This window comes from Myotis brandtii, unplaced genomic scaffold (genome assembly GCF_000412655.1).
Source record: "Myotis brandtii unplaced genomic scaffold, ASM41265v1 scaffold97, whole genome shotgun sequence".
NCBI classification, from domain to species: Eukaryota; Metazoa; Chordata; class Mammalia; order Chiroptera; family Vespertilionidae; genus Myotis; species Myotis brandtii.
In genome coordinates this window covers 1,215,463-1,237,602 of record NW_005372020.1, presented here as the reverse complement: position 1 = coordinate 1,237,602, position 22,140 = coordinate 1,215,463, and the positions used below count along the sequence as shown (strand labels likewise).

Below are 22,140 nucleotides of genomic sequence, written 5' to 3'. Positions count from 1 at the left end.
TTTGTCCCATAAAGACTAACTTTTTCAGTTTAGAAATCTAAAAGAATTTTTATTTTTTAAAAATATATATATTTTTTATTGATTTCAGAGAGGAAAGGAGAGGGAGAGAGAGATAGAAATGTCAATGATGAGAATCACTGATTGGATGCCTCCTGCACGCCCCCTATTGGGGATTGAGCCTGCAACCCCACATGTGACCTGACCAGGAATCGAATCGTGACTTCCCGGATCATAGGTCAATGCGATATATATATTTTTTTATTGATTTCAGAGAGGAAAGGAGAGGGAGAGAGAGATAGAAATGTCAATGATGAGAATCATTGATTGGATGCCTCCTGCACGCCCCCTATTGGGGATTGAGCCTGCAACCCCGAATGTGCCCTGACTAGGAATCGAACCGTGACCTCCCGGATCATAGGTCAATGCGCAACCACTGAGCCCCGCCGGCCGGGCTGGGCTCTCATTTATGACGACTACTCCAGACTCGGTGCCTCCATGTGTCTGCGCTGAGTTGCCGTGGCAAGTGATGGCTTTTGCTCTCAGAACAGCCCCTGGGACAGGTACCATTGCTCCCAGCAGGGATATAGGGAACAGAGCTGAGGGTTTACACGACGTGCCACCGCAGGAAGTGACAGCTGGGAGTTGGAACCACGCCGCCTCCAGCTGTCCACATGCCCCGGCCTCACTGGCTCACACCCAGGAGGCGTGGTCCAGTGCAAATGGTTTAAGTGCAAGGGCTGGCACACGGCTGCCCATCTCACAGGGCTCGTGTGGGGATCACAGAGGTTAGCAGGTCTGAGGCCTCAGAGCAGTGACGGCGCCTCCATAAGCACTCGCCCCGCTGTGGGGTCCTCTGCACCGCCACTGCAGCAGACATGCGGCACTCCACACACCAAGACCCCTGACCCCTCTGCACCGTGAGCTAGCTCCCGAGGGAGCCTCTGCCTCCGTCCAGGTGCCACAGAAATCCTGTCAACGACACCCCACGCCACTCGCAGCACCGGGGAGGGCTGCAGGGCCCTGGGCAGAGGCCAGAGGCAGGGCCACACGGCCAAGGCCACCCCCAGACCCACTTCCCCCACCTTCATCCGCTGAGCTCTGGAGCTGCTGCTGCTGGCACAGGGAGCGGAAGGCGTCCTCTTCCTGCCAGATGATGCGATGCAGGATGATCCAGGGCAGCACCGAGGAGACGTGGGGCTCCTTGGGCTCCTCCTGCACAGCCATGCTGCAGTCAATGATCTGGGGGGGAGGGGGACAGCGATGTCACAGCAGGGCCAGCTCCCCGACCCAGGATGCGTCCTCGGGGCAGAAGGGGCTGTTTGGCTGAGGAAACACTGACGCAGCGGCACCCCATCAGGTCGTCAGACAGAGGGTCACAGAGCCCGACGGCAGAGCCACGCCCGGCTCCAGAGGAGCCAGCTCTGACCAGCCTCTCGTGCCACGTGCAGCTTCTACTGTGTGCCGGGCCCTGTGCCACACGAGGGTGACAGGTGAGCAGGGCACAGAGGAGCTGACAGCTCAGGGGGAGGAGAGCCATGGATCAGCACGGCTGCTGCAATGGAAGCAACTGAGGGCTGTAGTGGTGTCGCAGGGGAGGGTGGGGACAGACAGAGAGCCCTTGACAGAAGGTCTCCAGGTGAGTGGCTGTGGTGTGCCGATCCCCAGAGAGGGCAGGAGCGGGGGCAGAGGACAGGCAGCAGGCCGAGGGCCCAGAGGTGGCCACGAAAGCCAACGAGAGGGTGGAGAGAGAGGCTGGTGGGCCAGTGCGCTCTGGGGCAGGCACCCTGGAGGGAGTGTGAAGGGTGAAGTGAGGGAGAAGCACATTCGTATTTCCGTTTTAGAAAGGGGCCTCCTGGCAGGGCGGTGGCTGGACTGGCAGGGGACATGGGACAGCCCCCCCTGCTGCGCGGGCAGGACAGGAGGAGCTGGCGTCACCTGGATCAGGTTGTTGGTGAGCCGGGTGAGGCCGGTGCCCGCGGACGCGTCCCTCAGGATGCTGCCGCTGCTGTCCGCCGAGAGCGCCTGCTCGATGCCCAGCAGCAGCTGGGTCACGGTGGCCACCCACTCCTCCTTGGCTGCGGCCTCGCTGGCATTCACCATCTGCTGGACCGCCTCGTGCAGAGCCACGTCGGAGCACTCGAAGCACTGCCGGTGGTCCTTCCGCCGGAGCAGGGAGTCCTGCGCACAGGAAGGGCGCTGGGGAGGCTGGCATGCTCACCCAGCTGGCCTGAGCACGGAGGGCAGGGAGACGGGGACGAAGACGAGGGGCCGTCCAAGGAAAGAGAAGCACTACAGCCGCGGGGCGTCTGCAAGGGCCTGTGGGCTGGGACCTGTGTGCCACCACGGCATGGCAGGCCACCAGCCAGGAAGCTGTCAGAAAGGTGCTGAACCTCGCTGCCTCAGTTTCCCATTACAGAGCCAGGGAGCAGCCAAAAGGAGGCTGACTCCACCACCTCTGCAGCTCTGACTGTGCCCCAGGCCGCCCAGGCACGTGCTCATCCAGCGCCACGGCTCTGGAGGGTCTCAGAAGGGGAGGAGCAGCCAGGGAGGGACTGACCGCTCGGGAGGAGGGGCACTGGCCGGGCAGCTCGGAAGCCAGTGCCAGGGGGAGCAGGGCACTGAACCCTCTGAGCCCAGCCACCCCGGCCGCTGACGTCCGCACGCACTCAGCAGGTCCCGACGGGAGCAGCTCAGTGTGCACGCTGCCCTCTGTTGTTTTAAAACCTCCTCTGTGGGAGCCACTGCTTTTTGCCTCCTTTCCTTTTGCTCTAGACCAGCGGTTCTCAACCTGTGGGTCGCGACCCCTTTGGGGGTCGAACGACCCTTTCACAAGGGTTGCCTAAATACATCCTGCCTATCAGATATTTACATTATGACTCAGAACAGTAGCAACATTACAGTTATGAAGTAGCAACGAAAATAATGTTATGGTTGGGGGTCACCACAACATGAGGAACTGTACGAAAGGGTCGCGGCGTTAGGAAGGTTGAGAGCCACTGCTCTAGAACAATCCCGTTGACCCTCTCAGTCTCTCTCATTACTGAGCTGGCTGTGCAGTCCCAGATCTGGCTGCAGCCTGTCAGCGCCACCGGAAGCACCTGCTGCCTGGCGCCCCATGGGCTCTGACTCGGCACAGCTGAGGCCCAGCAGTGGCTCCTGCCGCCTCCTGCCAGCCTCGGCACGTGCAGCTGCCACACTCCGAGGTGACACAGACAGGTGTGGGGACAGAGACATCCCAAACTGCCTTTGGTATGTGCTGCGACATCTGAGCACAGATCAAAACCACCCCCGATTGAAAAGCCCTAATTGCCAGGGACACATGTGCTTCTAAAGAAGTGTGTGCTTCCTTAGAGAAAACGAGCCCTCCAGCAGGCGGCCACTGGGGCGCGAGGGAGCCAGCTGGTGCGAGGGTGCCCAAGCTGACGCTCCTGACCGAATGCCACACATGCCAGGGCAGGGGCTCTCCTCTGGCAGGAGGAAGACCACTGACTCTGTGACTGCGGCCAGAGTTGCCGTGAAAGTCAAGGCCAAGACAAGGACCTGCCAGCAGCACTCCAGTGTGACCTGATCCCCGGTGCTCAAGGCCAGGGAGAGCTAAAAGGCAGAAGAATCACTGCCAACAAATGAGGAGGCCAAGTTACCGCCGTCAGAAATAACGGGAATTCAGTGAGTGGCTAGATTCCAAACAAACATGCACAAAGCACAGGGTTCCTGTAAGCCAGAAATGTGCTGTTAGAAAACAGAATGACCAACTAAAAGGCCCTGCACAAAGCAGCCTCCCAAGACATTCAGGACGAAAACTCCGCTCAGCAGTCAGAAAACTACACAATCATCTTGAAGACTTGAAAAGGCGGGAGGGGAGGGTTCCGTGGCAGACGCCCCCCCTCTACAGCTAGACGAAGTCACTTAAATGCAAAACATGACCCATCCAAACGGCTGGAAGGAACAAAGCCAACGGGCCTTTCTGTGTGTTGGCTGCGCTCCCTGTCTGCCCCCCTTGGAGAACACCGGTGCCACAGGGGCGGCTCCTCTGCCGTCCAGCCAGGCACACTGTGAACGCGATCCGTGTGTGTGGAGTGAGTGGGTGAATATGTTTTCACTCTTAGAAAGGCTGTCTAAGCATAATGAACAAAATCACAAGCATCTGACAACATCAAAAGATTTGACAACATAATTCAAAATTTCTGTACGTCAAAAAAACACACAAGCTACAATTAAAAAGCAAACATCAAACTGGGAAAAGTATTTGCAACATTTGATGAGAAAAAGATTAGTGTCTTTAATATGTAAAAAGCACTCCAAATCAATAAGAACCCCCCACCACCACCACCACCAATAGGAAATTGAGCAAAACCCAGGATTCACTTATTTGCAAAGGGCAGGAGCTTCCCTGTACTTGGCCCAGGCCTTCCAGCCCACAGTGCTGCTCAGTGCCTGCCCAACAGCAGTTCCCCCACCAACAGGGCATCTGCCACACCAGGAGCCCTAGACCACAGAGCAAGATGGCACCTGAGCCACTGGGGCCTTTTCCCAGAGGCAGAGAGGACTGGCCTCTCCCTTCCTCCCCACCCAGTGGCCCCCGCTACACCCAGCTGTCCCTCCCACACAGCCATGCTGGACTCTTCCCCCACCTGCCATGGTAACTGAGGTCGGACGAATCTCATCCCTCGACCTCCGCTTGGGCCGCCTGACTCCCTCTGCCCAGCTCTCTCCTCCCCACGCTGACCAGGGGAGAGAGGCCTCTCCCTCTGCTCCCACAGTTGCACCTTTTAACTATTTCCCAGTTAAGAAAGTGAGTAACTACAACGTCTCATGTAATCTGAGCAAAAAACCGGAGAGAAGACTGGGCTGTCTTTCCAAACTGAAGGGGAAGGACCCAATAAGATAGTAACTACCACGTGGTCAGTGTGAGAACCATAAGGGACAGGACACGGGACCGCCTGTGCCATAAGCACATCGCCTCTATCATCTTCCCCGTCAGCCTCCGCAGCCGGCGCGGTGCTTCCTGAGGATGCTGGCAATGACGACAGCTGGCACCCACATGGCACTTGCTACAAGCCAGGCATGTGCCCACACATGTGAGAACCATAAGGGACAGGACACGGGACCGCCTGTGCCATAAGCACATCGCCTCTATCATCTTCCCCGTCAGCCTCCGCGGCCGGCGCGGTGCTTCCTGAGGATGCTGGCAATGACGACAGCTGGCACCACATGGCACTTGCTACAAGCCAGGCATGGTGCCCACACATGCTAATTCTTAGAATCCCACAACAGCCGTTTGAGGTAAGGACATGATCATCCCCAGCCTAGAGCTGGGAGAGGAGCTGAGGCACAGGGCTGGGTAAAGTCCAGCGCCTCCATACCCTGGTCCCCGCGAGCTCTCAGTGGGTGTACTTCCTGAGGAGCAGAGGCGTGAAGGAAGCCCAGAGTGCACATGGGCTCCAACATCACACTGCTGTTCTTTTCCTTCAACAACGTGACCAGATGGCTATCCATTTTCTCTTGATTCTTTACATTATACAGATATTTTACCCACTTTTATATCTACTTCCAATTAACTTTTAAAGCGATTCAAAAGCTAGGCAAAGGAACAAGCAGTTGGATGGATGGCTAACGTCCTGACTATGCTTCCTCCTCTGCGGGCAAAGTTCAGAGCCAAGTGCGAGCCCACACTGAGCCACGTACGTGAACCCTAGGACCTGCGCTCCTACGTTCCCAGGACCGGCACTTCCTCCCATATCTGCTGACTGGCATCCTCCTGGCTGCCGAGTTAGTGGTTTTTACTCCCATTTTTGTCGGTTCTCAAGGGCCACCTCAAAGCCGCCGGGGAATAAACCCACACCACGCGCAGAAGGTGCGAGGGGGCGGGGCCAGGGCAGCACACACCTGCAGCAGCAGCAGCTGCGCCGGCCTCTCGGGGATGGACGTCATGAACTCCAGGTGTTTGGCCCGGTCAAACCCACTGGTGCACAAGGTGGGGCGGAGCAGCTGCACGACGGCCTCGTAGTCGCCAGCCTCGTACAGCCGCTGGATCTCCTCCAGGGACTGGCACCGCTCCAGCGACTTCAGGTTCTTATCGATCTGGAAGGAACCGGAATTCCGAGCGGATGACGAACCCCTCGCCTGCGCCCTGAACCAGCCAGTGTCTGCATTTACCAGACCCAAAACCCGACTCCCTGAACATACCAGCATTTACATTAAGCAAATACTTCACTAAAAGTATCTCTATTAAGCCCTGGCTGGTGTGTGTATCTCAGTGGTTAGAGTGTCGGCCCGCACACCAAAGGGTCAAGGGTTCGATTCCCAGTCAAGGGCACGAACCTGGGCTGTGAGTTCACGCCCGGGCCCTAGTCGGGGCACATGCAGGGGGCAACCAATCGATGTGCCTCTCTCGCATCGATGTTTCCCTTTCTCTCTACCCCCACTCCCTCCCTTCCACTCTCTCTCGATGGAAAAATATCCTCAGGTGAGGCCTAACAAAACAAAACAAAAAATATTTCTATTAAAGTCAAGGTGTTCAATTCTTTAAAAAACAGACATAAGAAAACAACAACAAAAAACTCCCCAGAACCAGAGCAGCTCAGAAAAGTGTCTGCCAGAATAGTAGCATCTCGCAGTCAGTTCAGCAAACCAGACTCGTGGAGCCCTGGGCATCAGGCTACCAAGACTCATGGAGCCCTGGGCCAAAGGTCACAAGCCCCATTACCCACAGGCCCCATTACCTCACCGGGAGGCCAGCAGGGGCACTGCACTTGGCCTTGCCCTCACACAGCTCTGCACCGTTAAGAAACACCGTGAAGAACACGCCCACGCACCTCCTCCAGGGAAACGACCGAGTCATTGTGGAGGTTGGGGAGCCGGATGACGACGTCGCCTTGCTCGGCCCCGGCCTCTGCCTGGAGGGCAGCGGAGCTCTGGAGCATCTCTGTGCAGATGTCATAGTTCTCCAGCGCCTGCTCCATGTCCCCCTGGTCAAAGGAAGAGCCGTCAGGGGACAGAGGATGAAGGAAGAGAACTTGTGCTGCTATGCCAGGGGCCTCACCTCCCTGACCCGCCAGCCTGCAGGCACAGTGAGGGCCGTTTCATCCTATCACTGCCAGACCCTGGGAAGGGACCTGATGCACAGTGGGGCTCAGTGAGTACTTGTGGGATGGATGGATGGATGGATGGATGGATGGATGGATGGACGGACGAACAAATAGACAAATGAATTCACATCACAACTCTAAGGGGAGGTAACATTAACCTCATATTACAGGTAAGGACACTTAAGACACTTGAGGAAGGCTGAGTATCTTGTTCAAAAAGCACAACCATAAATGGCAGGGCCGGGATTAAAAGCTAGGCCTGCCCCAATTCCAGAACCGACTGTGCACTCTGCTGCTCACGCTACCACAGTGCACCAGGCATCACCGTGTGCGAAGGGGCTGGGTAGCAGCCAGCCCACTGGCCCTCCAGACCAGGCTCCACAGCAGCCTTCCGAGAATTCACACGAGCGAGGGGTGGGCTCCCTCTAGAAAGCTCTGCAGACGTCAGCAAAGGGTCCAGCCCCCGAGCAATCTTGAGTGAGGGCCGTACGGGGCACAGGAGGCCCCTTGCCGACCCTGCTGTGCTTTAGGCTGGAGCTACGCTGGGGTTCCCGAGAAGCTGAAAATCCCCCCAGGTCCCACTTCCTCAAGCTGAGCCCAGGCAGGGGCCACACACGTGCACACGCACATCCTCAAGGAGGCACCCAGTCTCTTCCATCCCTCTGGTGCCAGGGCAAGCTCCCCACGCGGCCGATCACAGAACCAACCTGCAGTGCCAGGAACCGAGCCTTCAACCAATACACGCGGACCACAAACTCCAGCCAGCCATCCTCAAACAGGTCCCGCTGAGACGAGGCGAAGGACATTTGCAGGAGGTCGCCCAGGAAGTGGGTTCCCGGGAAATCAGGCCCAAACCTGCCATTCGCCACACCAGCAGCAGGGCAGTGCCGAGGAGACACTGAAAACAGTCAGACAGAACAAGTCAACTTCATGTGCAGGTCCAGGCGCCCCTCTGCTCCCAGAGCTCTCCCTGGGCCTCGATCTGCTGGAGAAATTATTGGGACACATCAATTGTCACGTGATCACTTGGGAACACTAAGATCTCACTTCCATCCCAAGGAAGAGAAAAGCAGGTAGGTGGCTCCCTCTGGTGGTCAGCTGCTGCTAACACGTCTCGGCTGAGACCCTGCATCCTTGCAGGCCTGACAAGCCAACCCAGGAAATGTGCCCACTGCAGACTGCAGTCTGAATTCCATGGCTGGGCTCCCCGCGCCCCTGCCTGCTGACTGCTAAGGGTCCGGCAGGCCCCCCGCGCCCTTGCCTGCTGACTGCTAAGGGTCCGGCAGGCCCCCCGCCACAGGAAACAGCGCTCCTACCTGAGGCGCTCCTGCCCTTGGTCAGCAGCCACTGGTCCAGCTGCAGCTCCATGCAGCAGAGGGACATCAGCATCATGCCCTGTGGGACAGGCACCGCGATGTCAGGGACGGGCACAGAGTCGCCAAAGGGTGGGAATGGAACAAATTAAATGAAAATTTACTTTGACTTAAAAAAGTCACTATTCTACCCACTTCCCATTTAGTACATGATCAACGGCAACCTGCCAGGACACAGAAGGGAGCATGTGGACCCACACGGGGGGCACCGCTTGGGAGGAGCCTGGAAACCGGCTTCAGTCCTGAGGGACTAGCCCATGACGGGCAGCTCTGTCGCCTGCCCAGTGCTGGGCCAGCTGCCGTACCCACAGCACAGAACTCAGCCCTTAAAGAGATCCGGGGTCAGCCCTGGTCAGTATGGATCAGTGGTTAGAGTGCTGGCCCTTGGACTAAAAGGTTGCGGGTTCAATTCCGGTTAAGGGCACGTACCTCGATTGCAGGCTCAATTCCTGACACCATGCAGGAGGCAACCAATCGATGTGTCTTTCTTACATCGATGTTTCTCTCTCTCTCCCCCTCCCTTCTACTCTCTCTAAAAATCAATGGGAACATCCTCGGGTGAGGACTAACAAAACAAAAAGAGTCTGCAGGGTCAGAGCACTGCTCTCAGGCACAGAAGGAAGTGGCCCCCAGGGTGTCCCAGCAGAGGCTGCACCACCTGCAGTGCCCTCGGCCAGAGATACCACCAGCCAGGCAGGCCCTGAAGGCTCCCAGTGCTCCCTCCTCAGCATCCAGCCTTCTCCCCGCACTGGGAGAGGGGCCAACACGCTGGGTCCCCTTGAGCCCTGGGAGGCACCGAGGGGAGCAGCCTGCGGTACAGAGTGCTGTGGGCAGATGGACGGCATGGCCTGGACCCTACTACTGAAGACCCCTCCACTCCCCAAGCAGCCCTGCTTAGCCTCTGCACTTATGTTTTCTCAGTAACAGCCCTGGGAACCTCAAATCCAGCCAAGTCTTCCCTTCCCCAGCCTCTCTACACCACCCTGCCACCAGCCAGGCTTGAGCCAGCCCTAGGAGTCCGCCCCGTCTCACCCCTCACCCTCCATTCAGTTCATCCTGTCAGTTCTGCCTCCAGAACCCCACCCACTGCGCCACCAGGGCTCCCTGAGCAACAGCCTCCTGAGAACCTGAGCCCACTCTCACTCCCACGATGCCCTCCACTCAGCCACAAGCCAGGTTCCATGCTTTCCTGCCTCAAACTCCCAGGGGCCCATGTTCCAGGCCCAGAAGTCAATGCAGCTAAACAGGCGCAAGGCAGCAACAGCCCCATCCCCTGACGGTTCCTGAGCCCACCCCTGGGCCCAGTCTGACACGGGCCCTGGCCCTTGCGCGGCCCTGCCCGCCCACCTTGATGTGCTTGTTGCTGCAGTCCCGCAGCAGCGGGTTGGGCAGGCTGGTGCTGTGCCGCCTCCAGCTGTGGTAGATGCTGAGCACGACCTCCGCCAGCCCCGGGGGCCACCTCAGCAGGAACTTGTGGCCCATGGCCTTCAGGTAGCGCATCATCAGCTCCAAGATGCCCCCGTTGGTCAAGTTCTCCAGCAGGAACGTGTGCACATCCTGCCACTCTGCGGGGGAGGGAGACACTCTGCCTTGAATAAAGGCCCCTGTGCCAGGGTCTCCCGTTTTCTTTGGAAGAGAGGAGATGGGCAGGGGCGGGTGGGAGCAGAAGAGAGCCCGTGTGCTCCACACAGGGGTCCCACTCCTGCTCCAGCCCTCACCAGCTGAGCAGGCCTCTCTGAACCTCCAGGTGTAAGAGGGGCACTAAAGGGTTGGCCTCCCAGCGCTGCCGTGCACACTAGCAAGACTGTGCACACACAGAGCCTGGTGCCTGGCACCACGGTGCTCTCAGGAGTGGGGTCGGGTAGACTGACCGCAGAGCCCGCCCTGGGTGTGACCTGAAGCCCACGGCCTGTAGGAAGCAGAATCAAGTGTGAGCATGGACAGACCTCCCAGCTGGCCATGGAGCTCAGGCCCCAGACAAGTCCAGGCAGCCCCTTGACCACACTTTAAAACACACCAGATCCACTCTCCCAGGAGAAAACCTCAACAGGCTCCAGGGTGAAGGAGGAAGAGCCCCACAAGGAGTGACCACGGGGGGGGGGGCCTCCTACCAGATTCCATGAATGTGGCCGAGTCGAAGGACAGCCTCTGAGGCCCAGTGCTAGGGCAGCTCTCCAGCTTGACTTCCGACTGGACTTCGTAGCTGTGGAAGGCGTCATCTTCCTCCTCGGGGTCCAGTTTCCTCAGCCTGCAGGACACACCCAAGTCACAGAAGCCACGCCACACATCTGACCCCTGAATTCTTGCTACTCACTCGTTGCCATGGCAGAGTCAGGAAGGCTTCTAGGGGCGGGGGAGAGCGAGCATGCTGACCCTGGAGGGGCGGGCCAAGCAGACGCAGCAGCCCCCCACCCCTCTCCCGGCCCCCGAAAGCGGGTGTGAGTGCACGGGGACCCGAGTGCGTCGCCTCCAGAACCCGCTCATCCCTGAGGGCCCGGAAGTGCCTGTCTTCCAAAAATGCAGGAGTCACGGTCGCTGCCCTCAGGAAGTCCCAAGGCAGGAGAACAAGCAGCACCCGAGGCCCTGATCCAGGGAGAGCTGTGCTGTGGTCACTGGCACATGTTATGGGAAAACAGGAGGTGCTGGGGGGCGGCGGTGGAGGAGAAACGGGGGCGGGGGGAGCAGGCAGGAAGTTGGTGAGTCGGCAAATCAGAGAAGCGTGACTGTACCTGGGCGGCAAGAACTTCAGCAGAAGCTCCTGGAAGTCTACTTTCTCCTCCTTTTTGCACTTGGTGTTCCGGACGCGGGCAGACCGCCGCTTCGCTGTCTCCCCGTTCTCTTCCGGAATTTTCTTCCGCTTCACTCCCTTCTTGGCTTTATCTCCTGCAGACAGGTCGCCTTCACAAAGAGTGCGAGTCGCCGTCACACGGGGCAGAGGACTGACTGCACACAGGCGCGGGTCCCTCTCTCAGCCTCTGCCCGCTTGCTTCATCTCTATCGTCTTCAACACTCAAGCCATGTCCCATCTCTTCCTGAACAGCACCCTGAGCAAGGTTACTTTCAATCCCCACACCCTCTCAAATCCACAGAGCCCACAGCAGATCTCCAGACTACACTCCGAGGCTACAGAACAGCAGGGTCTCGAGCCAAGCGTCCCCGGCCCCGCCTTCACGCCGGGTGGCTGCAGGGGCCTCTGTGGCCTCGCGGATGAGCCTGGGATGGGGCAGAGCAAGTAGCAGTCACACTGACTCCACCCACTGTCCAGCCTGAGCACCTGATGATGCCATGTGAGTGAACCACGTGAACTATACAGAAAGCAGAGGAGTCATGTGTGACTAAGTTAAAAAGGTAGAAACAACTGCAGGTGTGTTCACTCAGAAGCTTTTTTCCGTGACACAGAAAATCAAGAAAAGGCCTGGGAGTTTTCTTCTGAAATGTTTACGATTCCAACAGCAATAAAAGTTGGTAAGATGTGGCATGGTGTGACATATCTATCATCCATCCGTCCATCCACAACGGTTCTAGCACGTGTGGTGGGGACTTTGCCGACCCCTTGTTAAGGCGAAGAACGCGGGCTGTTGGGGCGGCAGTGCTGAGCGCTGTGGAGCCTGGCCGGCAACGGAGCAGAACCAGCAGAGGGACCTGCGGCTCACAGCCCAGCAGGAAGAGCAGCCTTTACTGCCAGGACTCGGCCGGGGCTGAGGGGCCCGGGAGCTGCATCCTGAGCCCTGGCCGTCCCTGAGGAGGGGGCCCCCGAGGAGCAGCCCCCAGAGCAGGCGGAGAGACTCCCCTGGGGTCCAGCGCCTCTTGCTTAAACCTCAGACCGGGAGGATGAGCAGGACCTGTCCCTCTGAGAGACCCAAACAGCCCAAGATCATTCCTGCCCAGCAAACCAGATCTCCCTAGAAGCCAGCCCAGGGGGTACTCACCCAGGGGGACGCCGGTCTCCAGCAGGCTGGGGCTGTGCAGCGGGAAGCTGGCTGTGGCCACGGGGGAGTAGGCGAGCACAGGCTCTGCCACGGTCACGGAGGAGCTGGCACTGACGGGGCTGGGTGGGACCACACCGACCGGCGTCACCACCACCGCGGACACCGGAGGCCGGCTGGGGTCCTGGTAGTCAGACAGGTCCACCCTCTTGCCAAGGCTGGGCCGCGGCGGCTCGCAGGTAGTGAGGTGGTTGTACATGGCCAGCAGACTCTCTCCCAGGCACTTCCAGCTGCAGAGAGACGGTAGCGCTGCGGTCACCACCTCCCGAGGGCAGGGAGAGCTGTCATGGTCTGTGGTCGTCGTTACTGACAAAATCTTGAGTCTAACACAGCTGAGGGGGAGCAGCTGGGGCAGGGGCGGGGCCTGGCAAACCCTGCCCCCTTCACCCCATCAGAAGCCCTGTAGCATCTCAGCCTCAGGCCCCTTCAGACTCACTGACTCACCTGAAAAGCTCCTTCCCCACAAGTCAGATCTTTGAAACATGGGACAGTTCTCTGCTGCCACCCTCTGGGATTTAGACTGGGCCTCCCTGGAGAGGCCCCACTATTTCTTGTGGGTCAGAAAGTAGTCTACATGCCTCCAGCCGTCTGTCAATGTGCCCCAGCTCCACCCACGCCACAGCCTGGAGTCAGGCTCTCACCCTTGTGCAGGGCCCACCAGCCGACCCAGCGCCCCCAGAGGCACGGACCACCTACGTGAGAAAGGGGATGGGCTGCACCAGCTTCAGGTCCGGCTCCTTCTCCCGCACCGTCAGCGCCTGCCTCTTCCTCCGCAGCCCCAGGGCCTCATCTATGATGGCCTGCGTCTCAGCCGCGCTCACCGACACATCATGGATCGACATGTCACTAATAGCACAGCATGTAAGACAGGAGAGATTTCAGTGTTACACACCAGAGCTGAAGCTGACATTTTACAGGCAGGGATGCAGTAAGTGAACACCCTTTAATCCATATTAATTCTTCCTACAAATAAAATAACCACTTGAGTCTGGCCTCCGAAGGCAGTAATTAGCATTCTGAGTGCCCACACACACTAGACGTGACTAATACCCGTTGTTCCTTCTGCAATTTGAAATTGAGCAAAGGGTTTTCATTTGTATTAACAGTATCAGAGTGATGTCAGAAAAACCACAGGAAAATCAAATCTTGCTCTTTAATTATTTATGAAAAAATGTTAAAGAATTTAACTAGACCATCCTGCCCATCCCAACAAAAAGTCATCAGCCAGCCAAGCTCGCCAAAGTCTACGGTGTCTCCAAAGGACAGCAAGAGCGGGGCTCTGGGGCCTCAGGAGCCCTTCCACAGGCACACCTCCGCCTGCGGTGGCCCAGCAGGACCAGCCCTCCTGCCCAGACTGTCTTGACGCCTCCCAGCAGGGCTCCACCACAGAGCCACCTGGGTAAGGACTGACCTGCTTTCTCTCTCTCCAAAGGTCAGGCCCCTGAGGACAGATGTGAACCAGAGACAGTCTTACAAGGGACAGACTGAGCTCAATAACCTCCACCCCCACCACCAGCTGAGTTCCAGGCCCAGGAAACACCAGAGGGTGGAGAAGCTGGCGCAGCAGGAGGCTGCGGGAGGGAGGCTGCGGGAGGGAGGCCGCGGGAAGGAGGCTGAGGGAGGGAGGCAGCCAGAGCCTGGAAAGCTGCTGAGAGGTGGCCTGAGAACTGGAACATGAAGGAGGTGCGACCGCACAACACGTGGAGAAGTGGGAAGATGGCGTCCAGGTGAGAGCAAAGTGGGAGCCAGGTGCAGGGACAGGACAGAGCACGAGGAGGCCAGGCCTAGAACTTCCCAGGGACCTGAGACAGGTCTCCTCCTGGGCAATGCTATCGAGCGTGGGTTTTGTCCTGGAGACAAGGCAGGGGTGGCATAGAATCAGAGGTGTGTTTGTGACAATGAACTTGGGCAACACTAGGAGCAAAATCCCAGAAAGAGGAAAAGCAAGTGTCGAGGAGGCCTGGTGGTCATCAGGCTGCTGCAAGCAGCCAGAGAAGAGCTGGCAATGCCAAGAGCTGGCAGGGGAAGAGGGACCCGGGGAGGAGGCAGCAGCCAGCCGAGGAGGCGGCGCTGAGCCGGGGCGCACAGCTGAGGAGCACACAGGCAGACCACACCAGTCCCCAGGTGCTGATGAGGGAAAGAAGTGCAGGGCCTGTCCCCCAGGAGGTGCGCACGCCTCCTGATGATCACCAGCTGCTCGGGAGGGAGAGGGGGCGCGTAGCCCAGGAAGGCACGAGGCAGGACCTACCATTTAAGGAACATTCGGAGGGAGTCTTTCCGGAGACAAGGCTGCTCCTCAAATATCTTCTCCTTGAGGACCAGCCCCTTGCTGTAGCGGCAGTCCTTCTCCAGAGCTTTGCAGATGAAGTACAGACAGGCTGCAGGCACAGAGACAGTTACCACGCTGATGCGCACCCTAAGCCGCCTGCCAGTTACTAGCAGGAACATGTTCCTGCTCTGGGATCGAAGAAACGTACAGCAAGCCATCACAGACCCCATTTCAACGGACTCCATCAGGAAATACTTCTGAAAATAATGCTGCCCACAGTAGAGGGGGCCACAAACACAAAGGACTGGGTTCTGCTGGGACCGGCCTGCAGCACCGGTCAGCCCTGCTCAGAGCGCTCCTGGAGAGCCGCCCTCCACTCTGGCCTCGGAGAGCACCCAGGGGAGGCTGGCCCCCTGGGAGGCCCAGAACCCCCACGGCCAGAGCACTCAGCGCCAGCCTCAGGGCCCGTCCGTGCCAGGGCAGGCTGAGACCGGGGAGCTGAAGCACTGAAGGCAGTCAGGGGCTCTGTCCGCAGAGATCGTCCCAGGAGCCCTGCTGCTCTGCAAAGGCAGTGAGCTCTCCGGCACCAGAAAAGTCAAGCTGCGGCTGCCAGGCCCTCTGCCAGCAAGTCCCAGGAGCAGGCTCTGGCACAGAAGGGCACATGCAGGGATGAAAGGAGACGCAGCGGTAAAACCCTGCGAGAGCATGTTACTCCCTTAATACGCTCGATAAATCTCAACTGAGTGAGAAAGACAAGCAGAATGAAGCAGAGATGCAAACACATCTCCATTCTCCCGACAGCCAGGCAAAAAGACCTGCAGTGTTAACCTGGGCTTCCTCTCACCCAAGCCTCCCTCCCTCCGCTGTCCCCAAAACACAGCGCCTGGGAGAAAGCGTCACAGCCCGACTCACTCGTATAGTCGCTGAGGGTGTACAGGACAGTGATGAGGTTGTCCAGGCAGGGCCAATGGTCAGGGTTGCACCGCAGCCCCTCTTCAAAAGCATGGCGAGCCAGGGGCACCCGGATAAGCCTCAGGGCCACGTGTCCGATCTTATACCAGAGATTGACATCCGTGGAGTCCAGCATGACAGCCTGGAGGCGGCACAAGCAGGGGACGCACACTCTCATCAGCTCTCTCACCGAGCCGGTGCCTGTGGTGACAGGAGGGGCAGGGGCCGGCCTCACCACTCAAACTACCCAGGAACATGGCAAACAGAAACGACAGGGACCAATTTACCGAATTCAGAACATGTTCTTTTTTAAAAATACGTTTTTATTGATTTTTAGAGAGAGAGGAAGGGAGAGGGAGAGGGAGGGAGAGATGGGAACATCATCGATCCACTGCCTCCTGCACGGCCCCTACTAGGGATCCAGCCCGTAACCTGGGCAAGTGCCCTGACTAGGAATCCAACTGGTGACTTCTTGGTTCATGGGTTGACACTCAACCACTGAGCCACACTGGCCAGGCCCAGAACATATTCCTGGTATATTGTCACTCTCAACATCTGTATTTCTCACATATTTGACAGAAGTGAAAGTGAAAGAAGTAAAACTAAATGAAAATATAAGCGCTCTAGCCGGTTTGGCTCAGTGGATAGAGCGCTGGCCCGCAGACTGAAGGGTCCCAGGTTCAATTCCAGTCAAGGGCACATACCATGGTTGCGGGCTTCATCCCCAGCCCTGGTCATGGCACGTGCAGGAGGGGACCAATTGATGTGTCTCTGTCACATTCTCTCTCTCTCTCTCTCTCTTCCTCCCTCCCTTTAACCTTCCCTCCTTCCCTCTCTTCCTTTCTCTCTGAAAATCAATGGACAAATAGCTTCAGGTGAGGATTAACAAATCAACAAATAAATTCTTTTCAGCCAATAAGAACACAACCTCACCCCCTCCACCAAGAACTTTCAAAAACACCCAGGGAGGTGGGCACCGCCAAAGCCGCACCTCCAAGTAGAACTCCATGGCCGTCTCCAGGTCCTCCCGCTGGGCGGCCAGCTGGGCCAGGTTCTTATACGTGGAATATTTCAGCATCAGCCCCGGGTGCTTCAACCCTTCTTTCTCATCACCAGAGGAGACTGCCTGGGAACAAAACCAACCGGAACACAGTGACACGAGGCCCTAAAGCCCAGCGGGCAGGCGCAGGACACCTGGCTTCCGGCTGGCCTCTGCCACACCCTGGGCCAGTCCGCGGCCATCCTCCCCTGGAGAGTGAAAGCGCTGCACCGATGTTCTCAGAGGACACACCCTGGGCCAGTCCGCGGCCATCCTCCCCTGGAGAGGATGTTCTCAGAGGACCCTCGCGCTGGACACACAGAGAAGAAAGGCCAGACGACCCCGAGGCGGTCTGCGGGCAGCCTGGGCACCAAGAGACACAGGGGAGTCTCCCACCGCTGCCGCCAGGCCTGAGGGTTCAAGTCTGGACAGACACATTTCTGGCATCAGTAAGCCAGCCAGTGGGCCCCCAGAGCAGGTTTGAAGAGGGGGACTAGCGTGTGAGGGGACCACCCGGGGACAGCAGGCAGGGCCTCGCGCCTCCCAGGCAGGAGGTGCCAGGTGGCCAGCAGTCCGCACGGCCTACAGGTCCCACAGCAGGAAGAGCACGGGGACAGGAGTCGGGAGGCTGAGCTCCGGGCTCTGGGACTTGTCACTGGTCCACGACAAGTTACTTGACTCTGAAGTCAGTGTCCCGAGAAGCACTGTAACGTAAGGACAATCATTCCTGCCCGAAATATCAAAAGTGAAATGAGCCCAAAGAGCATCAAGATTGTCCACGTGCTTTACGTGAAAAGTTCTGACAACTCAGAGAACATGGCTTCTGAGAAACCAGATTAGAAACCTATCGCTCTAAGCACAGCACTTGAGCACAACATTTCCTAACACAGATGCTGGCTGCACCAAGCAGCTTCCAGGGGCGAGCCCACCCCCAGCCTTGTCTGGGGACAGGCCATGTGCTCACATCCTTCTTCAGGTTGAGAACAGGCAAGCCCCCAGGAACCTTCAGGAAGACCCCTTGACTAATCCTGCCCTAGAGCTCTTAAGAGTCCCATCAAAAACACTGAAAAGCTCACAATCAAGCCTTACTCACTGTTTTCTGCTGTCGTCTGGCTCACAAGCCGCCCCCCACCTCCCTGACAGAGCGGCTGTGAACACTAAGAACAGTGACCGCGGACACTTCAGGGCTCTGAACCTTGCACCAAGCACCATCCACGTGCCTCACTGGACTCACCCAACCCTCCCAGCCGCCCAGCAGGCACACACTCTACAGGGAAGCTGAGGGGCAGGGAGGGGAAACAATGTGTCCAGGGTCACCCAGCCAAGAGGGGGAGGGCAGAGGGCAGCCAGGGTGCCTGCTCCAGGGCCTGCTCGGGCCGGCTGGCGCCTCACCTCCCGCAGCAGGCGCGCCTCCAGCAGCTCATGGTAGGCCTTGGCGGACTCCTCAAACTGGTCATGTTTTTGCAGATCCAGGGCCTTGTGATACAAGGCAAAAGCCTCTGCTTCCTGCAGACAAAGACAGGAGACGTTTTCACGTAGGACAAAGGTTGTCCTTTTTATGCCAACATGTATGTAACGGGGGCTGCAGGCAAGGCCCTGTTAACTGCCCGTTGTGCCCTCTGTCGTGAAAGCAACCCTAACACGCCCACCTCCCGGATCTCGGCCCCTTGAGTCCCATGAAGGGCACATCTGAACGGTGTAAAGCGGGGGCCACCACAGCGTGTGAGCCAGGTCCGCCTGCAGGGGAGGGCCGAGCCTTACACACCTGCGCCTCCTTCGTCTGGGTTTTGTGGCTCTTGAAGCTTCCTTCATGGTCATCCTCAACCGTGGAGCTGGCGTTTAAGGCCGCAATGCGAATCTAGAGACAGAGGGTCAAGGAAAGATGAGATGTCACTTGTCTTTTCAACAACCCACAATGCGTACAGCTCTGTTCCATAACCTATTCTGCCTTGACAGCTATGGCTCTCAGGATATGGACAACAAAGAATAAGCCATCATCTGGTTAAAAAAAAAAAAGTGTTAGATTAGAAGGACATCTGTAATACTTTCAACAATAAACATAAATTTTTTAAAAAGAAGCGTTGGCTAGGACAAGGGTGTCAAGGGCTACGCTAGGCCGTTCTTACTAAAGGCTATTCTTACTAAAGGTTAAAATGCAGCGGAGTATTTTGCAGACCAGCTATAAACTGAATAAGCTTGACAGGAACTCAAATCATACATGCAGCCCACGGTAAAGAATGTGTCATTAATTGAGCAAACAGTGCACAGAGCAGTGGCCCCGCCGCCCTTGGGGAGAGCTCTGGATGCGGACCCCGCGTCCTGTACCCTGTACTTGCTGCAGCCATCAGACCACCGCGGGGCAATGCCGCTCGCTCTGGAACAGAGCACCCCAGGCAGCGAGCCCTTTGAGTTCAGTAACAGAAGGGCCGGACGTGGCTGGGGGATCACCCCAATCTGTCAGGGAGCGTGTCCTGGGTACTGTCCACTGCAAAGGGAACACAGCCGGGGACACCCAGCAACGACCCAACACAGAGGGAGACCGAGGAACTGAAATAACAGGTCCCAACAAAATGGGTTAACTCGCCCTTTCTAGCAACCATGAGGAGGCCTGCAAGCCGAGCCGAGCCACTTCAACAGAAGGGCAAGATTCACACCTCGAATGTACCGCAGCGGGAGGAAGGCTGCAGGGACAGCCTCAGGAAAACACCCCCCTCGGGAAACGCCCCCCTCCAGCAGAACAGCCAGCACCGTCCTCACCATGCTCGGAACTTCAGCTGCCGCCTGGCACTGCTTCCCATCACCCGCGGAGGCCACACCAGTCACCAGTCTCCTGGACAGAGGACAAAGGACACAGGGGGCCCATGAAGAGCCTAGAATGTCACAATGCAGGGGCCCCCCGGGAACCAGCCCCCACAGCCACGGGCCTCTGGGCACTCAGGCTGGTGGCCGACCGCCTGGGAACGGCTGTGTGAGCCCCTCGGCCCCCCAGCTTGAGCGTGTGCCCTTGCCAGGCAACGCGCCAAGTGCCAGAACAAGGAAGAGTGAGACCAACTCCTGCCCCCAGGCCTCACTGCTCAGCCGAGGCAATGGATCTATCAACAATTTTTTTCCAAAAGTTGACTGAAGTAAAGAGAAACAGCAACATCGAGGAGTGGAGAAGAACAATTCATTCACAGGGATCCTGAAAGGTTGAGTGGAGGGAACTTGTGTTAACCTCGAGGGAGGGACCACACGCAGGGAGAACAGGGTGGCAGACAAGCGAGAGCCAGCAAGGGGCCTGACCCTGGCCCACGTGGCTCAGTGGTTGAGCATCGACCTATGAACCAGGAGGTCATGATTCGATTCCTGGTCAGGGCACATGCCCAGGTTGCGGGCTCGATCCCCAGTGTGGGGCGCGCAGGAGGCAGCCCATCCATGATTCTCTCTCATCATTGATGTTTCTATCTCCCTCTCCCTCTCCCTTCCTCTCTGAAATCAGCAAAAATATATTTTAAAAATTAAAATAAATAGATATACTAGTATAAGTCAAATCACTATGCTGTATACCTTAAACTTACATAGTGCTATATGTCAATTATATCTCAATAAAACTGGAAATTTTTTTAATATTTTTAAAAATCAGAAAAAGACAACTGATAAATTGGCAGAATATTTGCAAGATATACCAAGGACGAAGAGCTAATATTCGTAATATATGAAGAGCTCTTAAAAACTTAGAGACACAGCATTATTCACAATAGCCAAAAAGTTAAAGCTACCCAAGTGTCTACTGACAGATGAATGGATAAATAAAATGTGATATATATGGAATATTATTCAGCCTTAAAAAGGAAACATATTCCGACACATGCTACAACATGGATGAAACTTACATTAAGTGACATAAGCCATTCACAAAAAAACAAAACTATACTAATCCATTTATATGAGGTACTTAGAATAGGCAAATTCATAGCGACAGAAAGTAGAATGGTGGTTGCCAAGGGCTGGGAGAAGGGAAGATGGGGAGTCAGTGTTTAATGGAGACAGAGTTTTGTTTGGGAAGATAAAAAAAGCTCAGGAGATGATGGTGGTGGTGGCGGCACAACAGCGTGGAGGTACTTAATACCATGGAACAGTGCACTTAAAAAATAGTTAAAATGGCACATTTCAAGTAAAGTATATTTACCGCAATTTTTAAAAATATATTTCATTAATTTCAGAGAGAGGAAGGGAGGAGAGAAACATCCATGATGAGAATCATTGACTGGCTGCCTCCTGCACGCCCCCTACTGGGCACCAAGCTGGAAGCCTGGGCACGTGCCCTGCCCTGACCTGACCAGGAATCCAACCCTGACCTCCTGGGTCAATGAGTTCACGTTCAACCACTGAGCCACATACAAACAATGCACCAAAAAAGACATGCAGCGGGCTCTCTCAAACACAGGAAGATCTGTTCAAACACACTGACTAGAGAAATGAAACTGAACAGCACTGGGACTCATCCATCACCCGGCGGAGGTGAAAGTAGGACAGCAGCGCCCTCTGCTGGGGAGGCTGCGGGCTCCTTCTCACACTGTCAGGGGAATGCAACGGGGTCCAAGCCCTCTGGAGGGGGCACCGGACAAAATGACAGATGCCGCTGTCTTTCAACCAAATGCCAGCCGTCCCACTCCGAGAGCCCACCCTGCAGATGTACCTCCAAAAACGGGAGAATAATATGCACATAGGCACTGCAGCACTGTCATCGCAAGACACGGAAAACCACCTAGATGGCCACAGCTAGTTGCGTGGGTGAATACACTAGACTACAGCCACACAATGAAGTCGCAGATGCTGCTATAAAAATTAATGAGGCCCTAGGTAGGCGGACCCGGGTTCGATTCCCAATCAGGGCACCTGCCCGGATGGCGAGCTCGATCACCAGGAGGGGGCGTGCAAGAGGCAGGCGATCCATGATTCCCTCTCATCATTGATGTTTCTCTCTCTCTCCCTCTCTCTCCCTTCCTCCATAAAAATATATTTTAAAAAAGAAAAATAATTATTAAGGGCATGCGAATAGCAGCTTTATTCGTAATAACAGAAAAGTGGAAACAAACCTAATGCCAACGGATGAACAGATCAAGAAAATGTGGTATATCCAACAACGGAGGATTAGTCGGCGATGAAAAGGAAGGAACTGCCCACACCTGGGTGAGCCCTGAAACCATTAAGCTGGCCAGTCCCGGGCCACGTGGTACATGGCTCCACTTATACGAAATGCTCGGAACAGGAAAACCTATTTAGACAGGTAGGATCTTGTTCTATTTGCAACAAAAGTTTGCCACCCTCCAAGGAAACCAGGCTGAGGATGTTTTGGTTCTAGCCGCAGACCCCCGCCGTCCCACGCGATGACTGGTAGTGACCCTGGCCCCGAGGAGCGCCGGGCTCCCACAGCCGTCGGCGCCGACACCTG

The 22,140-nt window shown here is 56.7% G+C and overlaps 1 protein-coding gene across 1 annotated transcript in view; it reads right to left on the bottom strand.

Annotated features, from left to right (window-relative positions):
• The window catches only part of CABIN1 (calcineurin binding protein 1), an 89,686-nt gene extending 70,152 nt beyond the window's left edge, over positions 1 to 19,534 (bottom strand). The window contains 17 exon segments of the mRNA XM_014533352.1: positions 1,083 to 1,239; positions 1,936 to 2,178; positions 5,887 to 6,081; positions 6,816 to 6,968; positions 7,796 to 7,986; positions 8,405 to 8,483; positions 9,809 to 10,026; positions 10,573 to 10,709; positions 11,191 to 11,359; positions 12,391 to 12,677; positions 13,144 to 13,293; positions 14,696 to 14,825; positions 15,629 to 15,809; positions 16,659 to 16,793; positions 18,099 to 18,212; positions 18,472 to 18,564; positions 19,464 to 19,534. Coding sequence (XP_014388838.1) covers positions 1,083 to 1,239; positions 1,936 to 2,178; positions 5,887 to 6,081; positions 6,816 to 6,968; positions 7,796 to 7,986; positions 8,405 to 8,483; positions 9,809 to 10,026; positions 10,573 to 10,709; positions 11,191 to 11,359; positions 12,391 to 12,677; positions 13,144 to 13,293; positions 14,696 to 14,825; positions 15,629 to 15,809; positions 16,659 to 16,793; positions 18,099 to 18,212; positions 18,472 to 18,564; positions 19,464 to 19,466 — 2,635 coding nt within the window. The 5' untranslated portion in view covers positions 19,467 to 19,534.
• Positions 19,535 to 22,140: the final 2,606 nt, after the last annotated feature.